A 20,041-nucleotide genomic window follows, 5' to 3' on the forward strand; every position below is an offset into this window, starting at 1 on the left:
TTGGGCGTACCTGACCCCCCCCTGAAAGCCTGTACTTGTTGAAAAGCAAAATATTTAATTGCATCACTGCGTTCCTTGTCTGGATGTAACCAGAGAGAGAGCATCGAGACCAGTGCATCTCAGACTTTAGCATTCATGCAGAGCACAGGGATCGTGTTAAATGCAACCTTAAAAAAAAAAAAAAAAATGGAAGCTTAGATAACAGTGGGTCTGGGACGACCTGGGATTCTGCCTTTCTAACCTGTTCCCTGGTGCTACTGGTCCATGCACGGCAAGGATCTAGGTAATTACGGCTCAAGATTTTCCTTGCACTGCCTAGGTTTCAGTTACCTGAAAAGACTTATTTAAAGACATTGAGCAATCTTTTATAAATGAATTCTTTTGGCTTAGATTTTACTTTCAGTAAATTTTTAACTTGAGTTACTTCATAAGATTGTCAGCTAAGTGTTTATAGGGACAAATCTCTAGGGTTGCTTTGGAGATTTGCTGCTTTGCTAACATTCAGTAGCACTTTGCAAATCAGAACTGTCCTTGCTTTACGTCGGGGCCATAGTAACTTCCTTAACTTGTGGAGGAACGGGCTGCTTCACCCTTTCTTTGCCTCATAGTCAGAATTGACATCGTGAAGTTAATTTTTAAAGAGCAGTTTCAGCATGATGTTTTTTCAGAACAAAATTTCTGTTTGTTCTGTTTGCCTCGGGACAAATGAGAAAAATTCAGTAGCTCGTGTAGATCATTCCATACATTAAATTTAGTATGGTAAATGGCGGCAGTGAATGCGAGGCTGCCTCTGAAGAGCTATCTAAAAAATGAGTTTGTTCTTCTTTCTGTTCAAGTGCCACATCCCATTTCCAGGAAAGTAACCCGAGAAGCAGCTTATGGTATTGGAGTCAGTGGCAGAGACAGACCTTTACAGTTAGTTTTACTTGTTTATTGTTTTTTAGACAGAAATCCAGTTAGATGGATGGTAGAGGAAGCGCTCTGTGCTAGGCGTACAGTATCTGTCTGGTAGCCAAGGGGATTTTTTTGTTTGTTTGTTCCTCCCCGCCCCCGATTTAAAATCATTTTTAGCATTACCTAGTGGTTTCCTCTGTGAATAGCTAGATTTTTGAGTGTTTGCATATACATATATACACACACTTTGCATGCAACACCTTTGGTTATTATATGCAGTTCCTCCTTATGGGTGTGACGTTTCAGTGCCTTGTAAATAACCTTAATAGGGTTATCTAGCTCATGTTTCTGAGGGGACTTGTACATCTCTGACATCTCATGCATTCTGAGAAGTGATTGCAGTCAGGAGTTCTGTATTTACTCCCCCAGGCCTCTCTTTATGAATTCTCATCTGTGTCCAGTCCTGTTGCTGGTGGAGCTCTGTCCCATTACATCACTCGTGATACATAACACTCATAAAGCATTTTGTGTCCCAGGCACTGTTGTAAGTGCTTTACAAATACGCATTTGTGTTTAATCCACAACAACCTTTTGAGGTAAGTATGCTTCCTGCCACCCCTGTTTTAAAAAGAGGAAGCCGAGGCACAGAGCAGCTAACTTACCTGCTCTGGGTCACACAGCTAGTGTGTGGCAGAGGCCAGATTCCAACCCAGGCAGGATGGCTCTTCACTGTGATGCTGTATATGGCACCACAGGAAGGTTACAAAGGAAGGGAAGTAGGAAATGAAGTGTACATTGAATACTAACTTTGAAGTCATATTAATAAAGTTACTTATTTTTTCTTTCTTGTTGGATTTAATTTTATTGGGTCATTTATCAAAACTTAATGTATTATTGTGAATGAAATAATACTTATAAAGTTTTATGTTTTTAGAGATTCTCAGGTATTTTTTTATTGATGTGCCAAAGTTATATACTGGGATTTTAAAAAACTATATAGAGAAGCACTTTAGAGCCAAGTATAGTGGTAACTTGATTGTATTTGCCATAGTGGACAGAAAAAGTAAGTATTTTCCTTCTGGAGGTTTTCACAGGGGAGCACAGTTGCTCTTACATTCTTTTTTTTAAAATACAATTCATGTACCATAATGTATACAGCTTTTAAAGTACACAGTTCACTGGTTTTTTAATATATTCATAAGATTGTCCAACCATCAGCCACTGTCTAGTTCCACAACATTTCATCTCCCCAAAAATAAACCCTTGCACCTGCTAGCAATCACTCCCCTTGGCAACCACTAGTCTACTACTTGTTTATGGATTTGCCTATTCTGGATATTTCATATAAATACAACATGTGGCTTTTTGTGACTAGCGTCTTTCACTTAGCGTGATGATTTGAAGGTTCACCCATGTTGTGGCATGTCCTTCATTCCTTTTTATTGCCAAATAATATTTCGATGTACGGATGGACCACATTTCATTCATTCATCCATCAGTAATGGGCATCAGAATTGTTTCCACTTTGTGGTGATTGTGAATAATGCTGCTGTGAACATTCGTGTACGAGTTTCTGTGTGGACATCAGTTTTCAGTTTTCTTGGTTATACACCCAGGGGTGGAATTGATGCTCATCTACTCTTCTATGAGGACCATGAAGCATGGTCCTCATCCTACCAAAGTGAGTAGCTGCACAGCCCAGGGAAGGGAACACCTGTCTCCTTCCCTCTTCTGTTGCCATGGTACCCATCCAACTACCCATCAAGCTGCTATACAGAACACTGCCCCCACGAGGCTGTAGCAGACGGGTACGTAGGAAAACAAACCCTAGAGCCAGCAGCCTGTGCTTGAATCCTGGCTCTGAAACTTACTGGCTGTGTGGCTTTGGGCAAATTACGTAACATCTCTGTGCCTCACTTTTCATCACTTGTAAAATGAGGATAATATCACATACCTTACAGGGTTTGGGGAATATTAACTTATTTATGTATAAACATGAAGAGCTTAAAACAATGCCTGCTATGTAGTAGGTGCTGTGTACAGTGTTTGCTGCTGCTGTTATGAATCTTTTAAAAATAGTTCTTTACTTAACATTCTGTGAGAACCGGTTTTCCATCTTTCTCTAATAGTCTTCATAGTGTTCCATTTTCTCACTGATTTCTTAAATAACTTTTGGGTAAAGCAGAGGCTAGGTCTGGAGCCTTATTTTGATCTTAGGTTGGTTTTGGTGGTGACGTTGAGTTTATTTTGACATCATGATGATGGTGGTGGTGGAGGCAGCGGGCACATCTGACATTTACTGAGCTCTTCGGTGTGGCCGAGGGTGTTCTCAGGGCTCTGCACACTTACTTTGTCTGATTCTTTCCAGCAATCTCATGCGGAGGGTACTCTCATGCCCCCATTTTCCATATGAAGAAACGGAGACTCAGAGCATGTCTGTCAGCAGCATGACTACCGTATTCTCCATTTAATCCCCGGTCCCTAGACCAGCACCTGGGACTAGTTGACGCTTCCATAAATATTTGTAGAAGGAAAGAGTGAGTTTGCCCAAGATCACACAGCTCACAAACAGCCGCGCTGCCTTCGAGCCAGGCGGTCTGACTGCAGCGTGATTCTTAGTTCCACCGGGTCAGCTCTCATGATATTGACTTTACAACGTTGTAAACATTGTGGTCCACAATCTCATCCCATCACAGGACCTGTGTGTGGGTAACCACTGGAGATTACTCGTGCAGCCTCCGAAATAAATACCTGTGTAATGTGGGAAGCCTAGTCACCAAAGTGTGTTGTAAATTGTCACTCATCAGACATTCATGTGGAGCACATAGGGTCTGGCCCACGTTGTTTTCTTGGGGGTGAAACTAAGAGAATAAAGTCTTGGTATTTGTCATGTATCTTAGGAAATCGAAACGACTCAATTCCTTATTCAGCCCCTTTTCCTTAATCTGCTGAAAGCCTGAGTAGAGGTGAGGGTAAGAACATGTATTGTACGTTTTATATATTTAATGGGGAGTTAAAAGCTGGGACCACTTCACAGGCCACGTTGTTGCTGGTTTGACGGTTACCCCTTCTTCACTGCCTGTATCGGAAGCTGAACACCCTGCACCCCCGCCCCCCTTTTTGAAGCTCTTCCCTTTAGTAGGTGGTTCCAGAAGCATTCTTTTTCCTGCCCTCCCAGACTGAGTACAGACATTCTACAAGATTAGTTAAAACAATTATGATACGAATGGAATCCAAAAGAAATTTCAGGGCAAGAACGGGAACTTTACTTTTGTTGATATTAGAACCAACTCAGATCTGTGCTACTTTTCTCCATAGGGCTTCACTACCACACATCTCTGCCCAGTTTTGCTTTTTCAGCATGTGCAACTGGGCTGGCATTGTGTTTGCAGCAATGAGTTGGATGTGTTAGGTTAAGCCACATGAAAATGCCATTTTTGTATGTTGAAAATGTCAAAATATTTGAAAAAATGGAATGTCAGAAATTTTATGTGATTCAGCCTAGCATAAGGCAATAATCAGTTGAGTAGCCGTTTTAAATAGGTAAGGATCCGGATGTCAGGACAGAAACTTCCTATTAACAGTTACTGACTAGAGTGAACTCATGTTGGATGCATTTGCCTCCAGGAAAGGTTTGAGATCAATAATCATTAAATATGAGGTAGCTTTGCTAAGTCTTCCAGAGAATGCAAAAAAGCATTTCTCAAAACACTGATCATCTAGGTGGGAAGGCAAAACCAGCATTGTCAGAGAGTTAAGCAGGGTTGCCAGGATGTTTATAGTTCAGTATCAGGTGAGAGAGGCAGTGCGGTGTGGACTGGAGTTCATGAAAAGGCAAGGTGATGGGGGTTAAAAAAGGAAAGGGGGGCTTCCCCGGTGGCGCAGTGGTTGAGAACCTGCCTGCCAATGCGGGGGACACGGGTTCGAGCCCTGGTCTGGGAGGATCCCACATGCCGCGGAGCAGCTGGGCCCGTGAGCCACAACTACTGAGCCTGCGCGTCTGGAGCCTGTGCTCCGCAACAAGAGAGGCCGCGATAGTGAGAGGCCCGCGCACCGCGATGAAGAGTGGCCCCCGTTCGCCGCAACTAGAGAAAGCCCTCACACAGAAATGAAAGACTCAACACAGCCAAAAATAAATAAATAAATTAAAAAAAAAAAAAAGGAAAGGAGGTGATTTCCAAAGGCAGGCTTGAGCTCCTGTCAAGGATGGGAAGGAGGTCCATGGGCAGTGAAGGGCGGAGGGGAGGCTGGGGCAGAGGTGGGAGCTGGCAGGGCTTCCAAAGAGGTGGGTGAGTAGTTAGCTCGTGTGGCTTGTGGAGGAGCAGGGGGTTGGGAGTGAGCTCAGGGCTGCACAGTTTGTGTTGTTAAGCTGAATGGATGGGGTGTTACCTTGCACGTGGTTTGCTAATCAAGTTTCTGTCCTGACATCCGGATCCTGACTTATTTAAAACAGCTACTCAGCTGATTACTGCCTTATACTAGGCTGAATCACATAAAATTTCTGACATTCCATTTTTTCAAATATTTTGACATTTTCAACATACAAAAATGGCATTTTCGTGTGGCTTAACCTAATACATTCATCCAGATGGTGCTGGCGCCCATCCGTTGAGTGCAGGTTCCCCTGTTCTACTCTTGCCTGTGTGAGTCTGTACTTGCAGGAGCACAGTTTAGAAATCTGTAACCAGCCCGTGAGGTTTGGAAACCACAGATGGGCCAGTCTCTCAAGTTCACACTGCAGCCCATCTGCATTGGAGCCACCTGGCAGCGCTTGTTAGATTACTGAGCTCTGCCCCAGAGCTGCTGAGTCAGAAGCTCTGGGAATGGGGCTTGGCAGACTACATTTTCAACGAGCTTCTCAGGCAGTTCTTGGCGCACTGAAATTTGAGAGCCATTGCGGTAGTCTGAAGAGCTTGGAGGACATAACCCTTGCGTGTATGCTTTTTGTACTTTTAAGGTATCTTGAAAAACTGTTCTGATTAGAGCCACACGTGAGCTTGTTCTAGAAACTAGCCTGGACCAGTAAGCAAGGAAGTCAAAAGTCGCCATAAATAAGAGTCAGCCTGGATGTCCAGCTGGTGGGTGTGGAGAGACGCCAAGGAGAGAGAAGTGGGTTAGGGAGGAGAGTTGGATTAGCAGAGACGTTGTAGTGGACACTTGCTGCTCAGGAAGTGTCCATTTTCCCTTAACAGCCCCTGGTCTCTTTCCTGTTGGGTCCAGATTGGTGCGTCTACAACCCATTACCCTGCTTTCCCCAGCCAGGCACATGCATGACCCTAGCAGGGCTGACCAGATGCTCCCTCTTGGAATGTGAATATCAAGCAGAGGGACAAAGGCGCTGATACCAGGTGTGGTCACATTCATTCCTGTCCAGACCATTTTGCTCTGGGACTGTTGTGGCTCCTCTTTGCTGGTCTCTCAAGCTGCCTTGGTTTCTGACAGTGTCCTAAGTCCCTTTCTCTGGCCTGCAGTCAATTCCATGAGTTCCCAGTGGCTCTTCAGTGAAGGCCCTTTTGCTGAGTTAGCTGGAATGGATATCTGTTGCCACCAGAGGACCCAAGTGGTGTTTTTTTTTTTTTTCCCCATGTCATGGCTTGTGGGATCTTAGTTCCCTGCCCAGGGACCAAACCTGTTTTCCCCTGCAGTGAAAGCGTGGAGTCCTAACCACTGGACCGCCAGGGAGTTCCCGAGCCGTAAGTGTTGGAGCTGGCGCCCATGATCTCCATTAGCAGTGTGGTGTGAGGGCAGGACGGCACCAGAGCTAGTGAGGCCACAGGAGAGGCTCTAGAGACACCCCTCTCATTTGGGGAAGAGTTTGAGACCAAATTCAGATTTGGAAGAAGACGGAGAAAGAATGCCAGGCCAGCCAGAAACCAAAGGGACAGAAGAGAAAACACTGTCAGCCAAGAACTTGGATGCAGCTGGGTAGCGAGAAGTCATATCTCTACTTTGCTGGGTTCATCCGTTGTTATATTTTTATGTTTTGCTTTTTAAAAATTCTTTTGACTATTTTAGATGATCTTAAGGGAATGAAGAGTGGAGAGAGACAGGGGAGGGTTTGGTCCATTCTGAGGCCATCATAGCTAGAGGGGTCGTCCAGGAAACCTGGTGGGGCATTTCAGATATGACGGGAGCAGGGTTGTAGGTAGATTTATCTAGCGGAGCAATGGTGCGTGGTGTGGATTGAGTGGGAAGGAACAGGACAGAAAGAAAACAGAATACGAGAGGTGATTTTGAGGGGTCCTTCTTTGCTGAGGTTGGGAGAAGGCTGAGTCTGGGAGAGCAGCCTGAGGATGCAAAGGGCAGAGGTGCGCTTTCTGTGTCACCGCCATGGTGCAGCTCCACCTGATACATGCGGCTCCTGCGTAACCACATGTATGTAACGGTCATATGTGTGTCACTAGGAGAACTGTACACACAAGTGTGAGGGAGAGGGGAGAAGAATGAATCAACGACCACTTGGAAGTTTAGAAAGATCAGCTCCCAGGAGAATTATTGACAGAAATTGGTCCCTGGTTTGGAGGAGGAAAATGATAAACTGAATGAGAGGCAGTAGGATACTCCCTATGAAAATATCCAAGGGATTATTGTTCATTTTGTTGGCTGTGTAATGTGACTGTAGTTATGTTAAAGAGAAAGGTCTTTATCTGCATCCAGTGAATTTTGTATGGATGAAAGAGATTAATGTGGGGCTTTAAAATCCTCCAACAAACAAACTAGCAAGAAGTTTGCTTGGGATAAACAGGCCAAACACCTTTTTCGTGAATCTTTTCCTCTTTTCTCTGCACCTCAGTTCCCTAAAGGGCACCATCAGCTGAAAACCCGGACGTTCCTCCCAACCCTTTCACCCTCTCTGCCCAGTGGGTTGGAAAGTCCTGTCGATCCTCCTAAAATCCCTTAAATATTTCCTGCTGACACCGCCTCAGTCTAGCCCTCACCAGATCTCATCTGAAATACTGCGGTCGCTTTAACTCATTCACTCGCCCCTCGCCTGCTCCAGTCGGATCCGTCTTCCTCATTAGAATCGGGGTCCCCGGTTGGACGAGTAGATGGACCCCGAGAAGTGCGTGTACTGGCCAGTCTGCAGACGATGGCTTAGAAGACCCAGCAGAGACACGGAGGCCACGCAGGTGGTACGGAAAGCCCGGGTCTGCCCGGGGTGAACTTCGTGCTGCCCCTGCTGTGTCGAGCTGCCGGCCGGCGAGATGGTTTTTAAGTCATTCCAGGCGAAAGGACGCAGTTGACCTAGCTGTGTAATGAGCATCATGGATCTGAGGCACCAGATCCTAATGATGTAGCCCATTTGAGTAGTGACTTAGGTACAATCGGTGGGGTATGTGGGGAAGATAACACATGTACGTTTTTGCTGTTTTCATTGTAAATAGATCCTGTCTTCTAGAGAGCAGCCTGGAAATACATGAGTTTCAAAATAACGTCTCTTCTTAGATTTGATAATCATCCGTTTGAGGTGTTATTCCGTAACAAATTGTAGTAGAGGTACATGTTCAAAGCTGAAGTACAAACTCCCATTCCTCCCTCCAGACCTTCCTTCCATGGTTTCTCCCATGTCGGCTGAAGGCAACTTCATCCTTTGCAGTTTCTCACTCAGAATCCCTCGGCCTTGGCCTTACTTTCAAAACCCACCTGACCACTTCCCACCGTCCCATGTTCTTCCTGGTCTGTCCTTCAGCATCTCTGCCTGGGTCACTCCAGTATCCATCCACCTTTGCCCTCTGACAGACTTATCTTCAGCACAGCAGTCAGGTGGATTCTTTCAGACTATGAGCCGTATTTATTTATTTCTCTGCTCAAAACTCTCCAGTCATGCCCTCCTCCCTTGGGGGAGAAGCTGCAATTGTGTAGTAACTGCCGTAGCTTCAAGTTGCTTGTCTGTATCTCACCTCATCTTTTGTCCTCCCCTGTGCTCGGCCACTGAGCAGCACACGCCTCCTTGTTCCTGAGCCGGGCCAGGCCCAGGTCTGCCTCAGGACCTTTGCACTCGCTGTTCCCTCTGTGTGGAACTCTTCCCCAGATGAGCATGTGGTTTGCTCCCTTAGTTTCCTCTGGTTTCTACTCTGACGTTACCTTATCAATGCAGCCTTCCCCGGACACCTGAAGTATAGACTGGAAACACCCCAGTGCCTTCCTACCCTCGAGGTCCTCCCTCCCCCTCCTCCTAGCCTGATAGCCCCAAGGAGTGACTGAGGGAGTTTCAGCTTTTGGCAAACAGTTCCACTCTCCTCGTAATCTCAGAAACAGTCTCAAGGACATTGCCTGAATGATGAGTGTCGTTAAACTCTTACTCAGCAATGCACCAAGTGGGCGGCATCACCCAGGTCAGACGCTTCATCCCAGGGTCTTAAATCTCACTTGCCTACACAGCTGCCTTGTCGGGAAAGCACATGCTGTCACGGTGAGTGATGTGAGACGGCCTCACCATTTTCTCTTCAGAACAGCAAACTCCAAGTCAAAAACCGAGACGTTACCTCTGAATTAAAGCAGGGCAACTTGATTTATCTTAACATGTACTGTGCTGTATTGGTATGCACCCAAAAAGTGTGAATGTAATCTAGTGACTGAGCATTTTGGAAAACAGTTGGACACAGCTGGTACCCAGCAGTTCTGCTCATGGTGGATTCTAGAGCAGTGGTCAACCAGCCTTTCTGTAAAAAGCTGGTAGTGAGAGTTTGAGGCTTTGCAGCCCGCAGGGTCTCTTCGGCAGTGACCCAACTGTGCCACTATCGGGGGAGGGGAAAGCGGCCCTAGACAAGACATTAGCAGGTCTGTGTCCTGATAAAACATCACTTATGGACACTGAAGTTTGAATTTCATGTAAGTTTCTTGTGTCATGAAGTGATAACACAGAAGCCATTTTCAGCTCGCAGGCCGTTCAAAATCATGCCCTGGCTGGACTTGACCTGCGGGTTTGCCCCCACCACTCTGAGCAGCGCTGGCCTGTCGAGCTTGCGATGGTGGTGGAATGCCCTGTCCATGTCCCCATTCAGTGGTTACTAGTCACGCGTGGCTGTTGAGCCCTTGAAATGCAGCCACTGCGACCGAGGAACTGAGTTTTTAATATCACGCACTAAAATATGAATTTTAGTTCAATTTTTAGCAGCCCCATGTGGCTAGGGGCTCCTGTACCGGGCAGCACAGATCTGGAGAGAGCCTGCGTATGTGCCCAGGAGGCAGGACAGAAGGACCCACCGTAGCCTTGTTCATACACAGCAAAACACTGGAGTTACTGTGTGTTCACACAATGGGAAATAATTACAGTGACAGCAAACGTTCACGGAGCGCTTTCTTTGTGCCGGGCAATGTTTTAAGCGCTTATGTTTTAACTCATTGGGTTCTCCCTGTGCGTGCTCGTGAGAGTGAATGAACTATGTGACTGCATATGCCAACAAGGACGAAGGCATCTCAGACACACACGGTTGGAACAGGTCGAGTGAAAAAGCAAGTCACAAAAATTGCACACCGTATGATGGCCATGTTTTGAAACTCAAAAATAAACAACACTGTTGAGGGATATGCAAATATGTGGTAAAACCATTAAAAAAAAAAAAAAAAAGGCAGGGAATTGAGGCTGTGTAACCTCTGGGGGGAGGGACGGTTTCCCCAGCGAGGCCACGCTGAGTCCGGGGAGAGGGACACCTGATCTTCTCGTGTCTGCTCTGTAGGGGTCATAGGGTGAGGTGAGCAGCATTTATATTGACTTGGGAGAACAGCTGTTTTCACGAAATAAAAGCCGTGATTGTTGTGGCATCACTGCAGTTAGTACGGAATCTGGTTTCAGTTCGCATTTAAGTGTATGTTCCATTGGAAGAGGGCTTTGTATTTGTTGCCTTGGTTGGGTACTTTAGGTGAGAACACATTATTATTCAGCTCAAGAACAAAGGGTTAAAATAAAACCCTTTCCTTCAACTGTTTTGTTAAATCTAACGACGAGTTGAATGTTACCAGAATCTAGCCACTGAGAACTTAGCTTGAAAATGAAAATCCGAAAACTGTAAAATAACAAGTAGACTTACTTAGAAACCGTTATCATCAAAGCAGTCATGATGAGAAAAATCCTCATGACACCTGAGGGTGTGAAGAGACTTGATAGCAGTATTTTATCACTAGGCTAGTGTAATCTGTGGTAAGTTGGATTCATAGAGATGTTTTGTTACTGAAGATGCAGTTTTGCTAAAGCTGGCTACTGAATTTGTTGTTAAATTATGTCAACCTTTTCTATGTAATATGTGCATCTTTGACTATTTTTTTCCTTATTGTTTCGGCTTCCTTCTTTCCTGTGTTACTGACATGGGTTTATCTTTTCTCCCTTTAGAGAGTTTTGAGGTGACAGTCACCAAAGAAGGTGATAAAGGGTTCTTTCTATGCCTCTTATGAACATTAACCCACTAACTTTGTTTATAAAATTGGGAATCAGCCCTTAAACAGAAGAAATGTCATGTTCTCTTACCCCTATTTATTCTCCTACTTTGTTTCTATTTTTAAGTATATTGATGGAAATTGTATGTAACCAAACCCTTGGTTAGAAATATCTGGAAATCAGACATCCATTTGAACTATATGGATAATCCTGTTCCTTTTTTTAAAATTGGATTTAAGAGATTCACTTTGTAACCATTTTCTACTAGTTGTAATTTTGGAAGAGTTCAGTTTTATTTTTATGTGAAATATACTCTCTGAAGTTTTATACATACATCAAAGTATTTATATGTATTCTCCCATAGACCAGAATGGAAACCTAGATTTTAACTCCTAATTAAGCTTGTAGACCAACTTGGAGGTGCTTACGTTCCCAGGCAGGCTTCTTTTTCAGGTCTGATAGGATAAAGTCTGAAACAAAGGCAAGTCTAGCAAATCCCTCCCGAGAATGGAAACTGTATCTTAATCGTAGCTGATAGCTGTTGAAATGGATGCCTGAAAAGTTGGTATTTCTACCTTTTTCTCATTCAGTAGTTTGTTTTGATTCCCTAATTTTAGCCAGGCTCATTGCACAGGAAGACTTGTTTCTTCGATACATATATTTTTTTTTTTTGACAGACTTTCTGTAATAATGGTGCTGAACCTATGCCTCACGCTTCTTCCTCTCTCAACACTTAACTGTGCCTTCTACCTCCTCTCTGGTCCAAATCAAAATAGCTGCCCAGCCCTGCCAGGTAGCTGGGCAGTTTCTCCGTGTTATCAGGCCTTGGCTGTTTGCTAATGAAACTACTTTGCCCTGGAGCTCTCTTAAGTACTCCTGTGAAATGCCTGTCTATATTTTTTCTCTTTCTCTCTTTTGTATTCCTGCATGAATGGATGCAAAGTTTAAACAAGTTGCTTGGAAAGCCAGAACATGCTTCTTTTTACTAAAGCCCCGGAACTTACCCCCCGTCCAAGCACAAGTGCCCTTGCTTTGTTCACAGACCCCCTAAACCCCTGGCTGCCAAATTGTTGTTGTTTATTTTCTTTGGGGGAGGAGGGGAGTGTGCCCGGGGTTTGTGTGGCGGAAATTCTAACCCATGCTGTTTTGACTCCCTAGGTGAGATTTGTGGATTTAAAATTCATGGGCAGAATGTCCCCTTTGATGCGGTAGTGGTGGATAAATCCACTGGCGAGGGAATCATTCGCTCAAAAGAGAAACTGGACTGTGAACTCCAGAAAGACTACACATTCACCATCCAGGCCTACGACTGCGGCAAGGGGCCCGATGGGGCCAACGTGAAAAAGTCTCATAAGTAAGTGAGCTGGACAAAGAGCGTGTGTGTGTAAGGAAAGTGGTGACAGTTGCCGCTGCCCCAAGACTTCTTGTTTTTGAAACATGAGGCAGAGGCTAGTTTCCAGTTGTCCCCAGTGAGATTGTAAGCTCTTTGAGGGCAGGTATCCTGTTTACCCTTGTGTATGGCTCCCAGCAAGTGCCTGGCACATAGTAGGTGTTGAATAAATGAACAAATGAGTAATTTTATCCCACCAGATACTCTAGTAAAGAAACTAGGGCCTTACAGTGAAAATTCAAAAAGCCTACTTTTTCCCAGAGGAAGATATTTTGTTGTTACGTGTATCTTTTTTTTTCTGTAAATTTAAAGGGCATGAAACGCTTTTGAGCTGGTGGAAGAAAGCTGACTTCTGCACCCCATCCTGGGTGTGTTCACATCGTTCCTGCCAGTTGAGAACTACTGGTGTAACAGAGAAGATTGAACAAGACTTGGATTTAGCCTTTTTCTAGTCTTTTCTCCGCCACTTACTAGCCCTTCGACATGAGGCAAATTTAATTTTGTCGTGTCTCAGTTTCTCCTTAGTGTGTTGGCTAAGGAAGGAGGATACATAGGTGAGGTGAGGTCGCGTAACCCATTGTGAGGGTCAGGACGGATGGGTAGCTTTGGGGTGTGGAGGGCCTTGGTGAACAGTGCGAGGGCTGCGTGCCAGTGAATCATGCCTCATCCTTTTTACAAAATGTGATATTATCATTTTCCTTGAAAAAGACCTCATTTCAGTCAGGGACCTCGTCTGATTCAGAAACGTGCCCTGGTCAGTAGCACATGAGACTGACAGTTTTCTGTTTGTAGCCTGGTCTGATGATGCCCTAGTTTTCTTGTGCCCAGGCTGGGGAGATGGAACATGGAACCAGGAAGGGCAAGTAGAGGTCCTTCATTTGTTGGGTCAGCAGTGGATGCTATCCCAGCAGTGGGTTCCTGATGGTCTCTATTCCTTAGAAGCAGGGCAGAACTTGTTTTAATGCTCATCATTTCCCATCTTCTCTCTGTACTTCTTAACCCTTCTTCCTAATTTTTTTCTGGATTTTGCAACAAAATATTTTTAACTATTTGATTGGAGAGCAAACAGATGTCTGATATAGTTTTATCTCCCTTCTGCCAGCCCTGCCACACATTGTCAAGAAAATCCCAAGTCTCTTATTTCATATTACTGCCTTTTTACCAGCTCTCTTACTCACTAGGACTTGGAAGAATCAACCAGATTCTTATTTTAACTTTAAAAGTTAAAGGAAATTTAAGAATAGGGCGGAATTTTATTCTTGGGGTAAAAAAACAAGCAAAACACACAGCCTTTCCCCTCCCCGCTTCTTCCAGAGCAACTGTCCATATTCAGGTGAATGACGTGAACGAATATGCACCTGTGTTCAAGGAGAAGTCCTACAAAGCCACGGTGGTAGAGGGGAAGCAGTATGACAGCGTCCTGAGGGTGGAGGCGGCGGACGCAGACTGCTCGCCCCAGTTCAGCCAGATTTGCAGCTATGAAATCGTCACCCCGGATGTGCCATTCGCTGTCGACAAAGATGGTGAGCACCCAGGAGTGTTCTTTCCTCGCTGCGGGGGAGATGGGGTAGGCAGCCCCTCTGTGCCAGTCGGCTTCAAACCCAAACTTCGTCTGCACTTCGGTGAAACTCACAGTTAGTCCGTTCAGGCTGCTCTAACAAAATACCATAAACTTGGGGAGCCAAACAGCGGACACTTAACTTTTCACAGTTCTGGAGGCTGAGAAGTCCAAGATCAAGGTGCCGAACGTCGATGAGGACCTGCTTCTTGCTGTGTCCTCTCGTGGCAGGGAGAAAGCTCTAGTCTCTTTCTCTTGTAAGGACACTAGGCCCGTCATGAGGGCTCCACCCTCATGACCTCGTCTAAACCTCACCACCTCCCAGAGGCCCCACCTCCTACTACCATCACATTGAGAGTCAAGAGTTCAACATAAGAATCTGGGGGGACACACACATTCAGTCCATAGCAAGACCTAACTTGGTGTGTCTGTCTCACATTTAAGTTTTTTTGTTTTTTAATTAAAGTGTAGTTGATTTACAGTGTTGTGTTAGTTTCAGGCGTTACTGCAAAGTGATTCAGTTTTATATATATATATATATTTTTAGATTCTTTTCCCTTATATGTTATTACAAAATATTGACTATAGTTCCCTGTGCTATACAGTAGGTCTTTGTTGGTTATCTATTTTTTTTTAACTTTTTTTTTTGAATTAATTTGTTTATTTTTGGCTACGTTGGGTCTTCGTAGTTGCGCACAGGCTTTCTCTAGTTGCGGTGAGCAGGGGCTACTCTTCGTTGCGGTGCGCGGCCTTCTCGTTGCAGTGGCTTCTCTTGTTGTGGAGCACGGGCTGTAGGCACGTGGGCTTCAGTAGTTGTGGCACGTGGGCTCAGTAGTTGTGGCTCATGGGCTCTAGAGCGCAGGCTCAGTAGTTGTGGCGCACGGGCTTAGTTGCTCCGTGGCACGTGGGATCTTCCTGGACCAGGGCTTGAACCCTTGCCCCTTGCACTGGCAGGCTGATTCTTAACCACTGCGCCACCAGGGAGGCCCTATTTTATATATAGTAGTATGTGTATGTTTATCCCAATCTCCTAATTTATTTCCCCCCCTTCCCCTTTGGTAACCATAAGTTTGTTTTCTATGTCTATGGGTCTATTTCTGTTTTGTATGTAAGTTCATTTGTATAATTTTTTTTAAACATTCCACATTTAAGGGATATCATGATGTTTGTCTTTCTCTGTCTGGCTTACTTCACTTAGTATGATAACTGCTAGGTCCATCCATGTTGCTGCAAATGGCATTATTTCATTCTTTTTTATGGCTGAGTAATATTCCATTGTACACATATACCACATCTTTATCCATTCATCTGTCGATGGACATTTAGGTTGCTTCCATGTCCTGGCTATTGTAAACAGTGTTGCAATGAACATTGGGGTGCACTGTATCTTTTTGAATTGTGGTTTTCTCCAGATATATGCCTAGGAGTGGGATTGCTGGATCATATGGTAGCTCTATTTTTAGTTTTTTAAGGACCCTCCATACTGTTCTCCATAGTGGCTGCACCAATTTACATTCCCAGCAACAGTGTAGGAGGGTTCCCTTTTCTCCACACCCTCTCCAGCATTTATTATTTGTACACTTTTTGATGATGGCCATTCTGACTGGTGTGAGGTGATACCTCATTGTAGTTTTGATTTGCATTTCTCTAATAATTAGCAATGTTGAGCATCTTTTCATGCATGTACCTTTTGGCCATCTATGTCTGGAGAAATGTCTATTTAGGTCACGTTTAAGTTTTTACTCTGTCCCCTGAAAGCCTCTTTTCTGGCACCAAATCTTGTGTTCTCTTATAGGGTGATCCTCTTTTTCCTTTCCCACCAAAATCTAATAAAAATCCCCCACCTAAGGTGTTTTTATTTTTTTATCTCCCTACCTTTCTGTCAGCGTGCGTCCGAATGAGACTGCCTCTTGGTCAGTTTCGTTTTCTGTTCTCCATCAGATTTGACTTTTCTGCCTCGTCTTGAAGATGAAGGTTGATACCTCGCTGCCAGACACCCCGCCATCCTTAGTAATTGACTAGAATTAACTTACTCTGGAGCACAGCTTCTTTATTAGGTTATGGCTTCTTGATGATGCCATGGTGTCTCCATTGTTAATGCATAGTCCAGAATCTTTGATGAAATGATGGACATTGCAAACACTTTGCAGACATTTGCACTCATGTTCAAAAAGCAGGCTTCTGTTCTACTGGCTGAGGGTAGGAAATCTCTCTCTAACAAAGTAAATCTTTTAGCAAGAAGTATTTAATGCAGCTCCATCTTGTATTTTTATAAATTTATTTATTTATTTGTTTTTATTTTTGGCTGTGTTGGGTCTTCGTTGCTGTGCGCGGGCTTTCTCTAGTTGCGGCGAGCAGGGGCTACTCTTCATTGCGGTGCGCGGGTTTCTCATTGCAGTGGCTTCTCTTGTTGCGGAGCATGGGCTCTAGGTGCACAGGCTTCGGTAGTTGTGGCACGTGGGCGTTAGAGCGCAGGCTTAGTAGTTGTGGCGCACGGGCTCAGTAGTTGTGGCTCGTGGACTCTAGAGCACAGGCTCAGTAGTTGTGGCTCACGGGCTTAGTTGCTCCGCGGCATGTGGGATCTTCCCGGACCAGGGCTCGAACCTGTGTCCCCTGCATCGGCAGGCGGATTCTTAACCACTGTGCCACCAGGGAAGCCCTCCATCTTGTATTTAATATTTGAAATACTTGAATTATTTTGTCTCTTTTATTCTCTTACATGTTAACTCTTAAATCTTAAATATAAAACCAAATACAGCTATAAGAATAAATGGAGGCTGAATTCTGTAGACTCATTCCTCTGCTTAAACAATCCTTCAAGGTGGATTTAGTGTGTGTTCAAGCTCAGGAAAGCATGAATGTTAATTATCTCAAGCATCAGTTTATTTCTATGTCAGTGTTTCCAGGGCTGAAAGCACGTGCATTTTGTGTTTCAGCATAGGACGACAGAAGTCAAAAACAGTGGGTTTGAAAATAATCAGGAAAATATATATATATATATATATATATATATATATGAATCACTTTGCTGTACACCTGAAACTGACACAATCAACTATACGTCAATTTAAAAAAAAAAGTCAGAAGAGAGAAGCAGAATGGGTTTGGGTTCTCACTGTTGTTTTTCCTCTTGGCAGGTTATATAAAAAACACAGAGAAGCTGAGCTACAGGAAAGCACAGCAGTACAAGCTGACAGTCACGGCCTACGACTGCGGGAAGAAGAGGGCAACAGAAGATGTTTTGGTGAAGATCAGCATCAAGCCCACCTGCACCCCTGGGTGGCAAGGTGAGCCTCACTGTCTCTCTGCTGCTGTCACACCAGCTCTGAAAACTTGTTCACCACGGAGACCTAACAGGAGTTTTCTTCCCCCCCGCCGCCCGTGTGTGGGCCCACACAGGATGGAACAACAGGGTCGAGTACGAGCCTGGCACCGGTGCTTTGGCGCTCTTCCCAAACGTCCACCTGGAGACATGTGACGAATCAGTGGCCTCAGTACAGGTGACGGTGGAGCTGGAGACCAGCCACATAGGGAAGGGCTGTGACCGCGACACCTACTCCGAGAAGTCCCTTCACCGGCTCTGTGGTAAGGAGGCGAGAGAGGGGCCCTGAACCCCCTAGAAGTCTGTTCAGAAGTGTGTGTGTGTGGTGTGTGTGTGTGGTGTGTGTGTGTGTCTGTGCATTTTAAGAACCACTGATTTGAAGCAAGTATTTCTCTAACGTGCATTGAGAATCATCAAAATAGGCATTCTGTAAGTGGAGTGAGCTTTAAATGAAATGAGACGTTTATGTAAGGACTGAAGGAAAAAAAAAGCTATAGGTAATGCAATAGCTTTTGGCAAACGTGAAGTAGAAAATGAAAACTAAGGAAACCTGCATCGAATTTATAGTCTTTATGTCCCACAAACAAGGTGTGGAGCAGCTGAGAGACAGAATGATCGCAAATCTGACCCAAGGCTAGTTCTCCATCTTCACCGTCAGTTTGGATATTTTTCTGGTTTGTCTGGATGAGGTAAAGGTGAGGTATGGATGTCTCTCGGGGAAAATGCTGAGGAGGAATGTTCCACTTGGCCGGTGGTAAAACACCAGTAACTTCAGTGGCCTCTTGATGCTTGGAAGGGCCTTTTGTAGGGAGCATTTTCCAGTACTCATCTGTCTTTTCACTAAGTGATAACGACAGTTAGATTTAGGCAACCAGTTTTCTTTCATAATTGGAAATTGTCATATGAAGAATAAGCAAAAGGGGAAAAGTATATTCTCTGCTGGCTCATCCTGATTCTGAATCCAAATATTCATAATCATGTACCTAAATGTATGTAAGTAAAGAGGTCTGGAATATTTTCTATTTTATACTATGTAAGTATAGTGTAAAAAACGTACTTTCTCATAATGCCATTATTTTTTATGGTATTAAATGAACATTCTCTCAGCAGAACAGTTTGAAGGTAGAAAGAATTTTCTATTTGAGTGCTTACTGTACGCTAGGTCCTTCCACATGTGTTATTTCATTTAATCTTCCCATCAGGCCTACAAAGGTGGTAGCATTGGCCTCGTCTTTACAGAAGAATTAGTGGAGACCGAGGGAGGCTGAGTCGCTTGCCCAAGGTCACACTTTTAGGAAGTGGCCGAGCTGGGATTTGGACCAAGATCATATGATACTCAAAAGACCAGGCTGTCCCAGCCAAGTCATGCTGCCGCTAGGAATAGAGAAGTCAAGGGCCCAGTGGCTGTGAAAGGTTGCAGAATCCTCTGTGGATGAATTTAAAAGAAAATCGAGCCTGGCAATGTGTAACAAAAGTTGTGAAAATGTTTCATGTTCTTTGGCTTAGTATCCCATTTCTAGGAATTTATCCTAAGGGAATAATCATGGAGACACACTGAAGTCCTCATCAAGGCAAGGTTTGTCACAGAGAAAAAATAGGGACAACTCCGTGTGCATAGGACAGATCAGTTAAATATATCACAGCACAAATTCTATACAATGAAATGCTATTCAGACATTTTAAATTATGCTGTAAAGAATATTACTGGGAATATATGTAGGTATGTACATAGCAGGACTCCATTTTTTTTTTTTATAAATGGAAGTGTGCCCTCTAGTAGACTGGGATTTGGGCTTTTTTTTTTTTTTTTTTTTTTAAACCTATGGGTTTCTGCTTACTTTTTTTTTTTTTTTTTGATTTATTTATTGATTAACTGATTGATTGCTATGTTGGGTCTTCGTTTCTGTGATAGGGCTTTCTCTAGTTGCGGCAAGCGGGGGCCACTCTTCATCGCGGTGCGCGGGCCTCTCACTATCGTGGCCTCTCTTGTTGCGGAGCACAGGCTCCAGACGCGCAGGCTCAGTAGTTGTGGCTCACGGGCCTAGTTGCTCCGCGGCATGTGGGATCTTCCCAGACCAGGGCTCGAACCCGTGTCCCCTGCATTAGCAGGCAGATTCTCAACCACTGCACCACCAGGGAAGCCCAGGACTCCATTTTTATAATATATTCATATTATACATATTTTATAACATATATTCATACATATTATACATATTTTAGTAATATGTGTACATTCATAAAGAAAGGACTGGAAGTGTTTATACCCAGATGTTAATAGTGGATATATTGCGGTGGGATCACAAGTAATGCTTCTTTTTTTTTCCTCTTTTCTTTATTTTTTTATTGAAGTATAGTTGCTGTACAACATAGTGATTCACAGTTTTTAAAGGTTATACTCCTCTTTTTTTCTTCCTTTAAAAAAAAAATCCATAGTTATTATTTATGAATCTTTTTAATAATAAAAACCCTTATTTTTGAGGAGAAGTAAACTGGAACTAGCAA

The 20,041-nt window shown here is 44.2% G+C and overlaps 1 protein-coding gene across 3 annotated transcripts in view; it reads left to right on the plus strand.

Annotated features, from left to right (window-relative positions):
- CLSTN1 (calsyntenin 1) overlaps positions 1–20,041 on the plus strand; it is an 80,992-nt gene that overhangs the window by 42,965 nt on the left and 17,986 nt on the right. For 2 of the 3 annotated variants that reach the window (XM_082352961.1, XM_082352963.1), the window contains exons 3-7: positions 11,225–11,254; positions 12,428–12,623; positions 13,974–14,182; positions 17,355–17,504; positions 17,617–17,802. In XM_082352961.1, the coding sequence (XP_082209087.1) occupies positions 11,225–11,254; positions 12,428–12,623; positions 13,974–14,182; positions 17,355–17,504; positions 17,617–17,802 (771 nt within the window). The remainder of the gene's footprint in view (positions 1–11,224; positions 11,255–12,427; positions 12,624–13,973; positions 14,183–17,354; positions 17,505–17,616; positions 17,803–20,041) is intronic. The other variant, XM_082352962.1, reaches the window with a different exon arrangement.

Source organism: Balaenoptera borealis, assembly GCF_965194805.1.
Source record: "Balaenoptera borealis genome assembly, chromosome: 1".
Classification (NCBI taxonomy): Eukaryota; Metazoa; Chordata; class Mammalia; order Artiodactyla; family Balaenopteridae; genus Balaenoptera; species Balaenoptera borealis.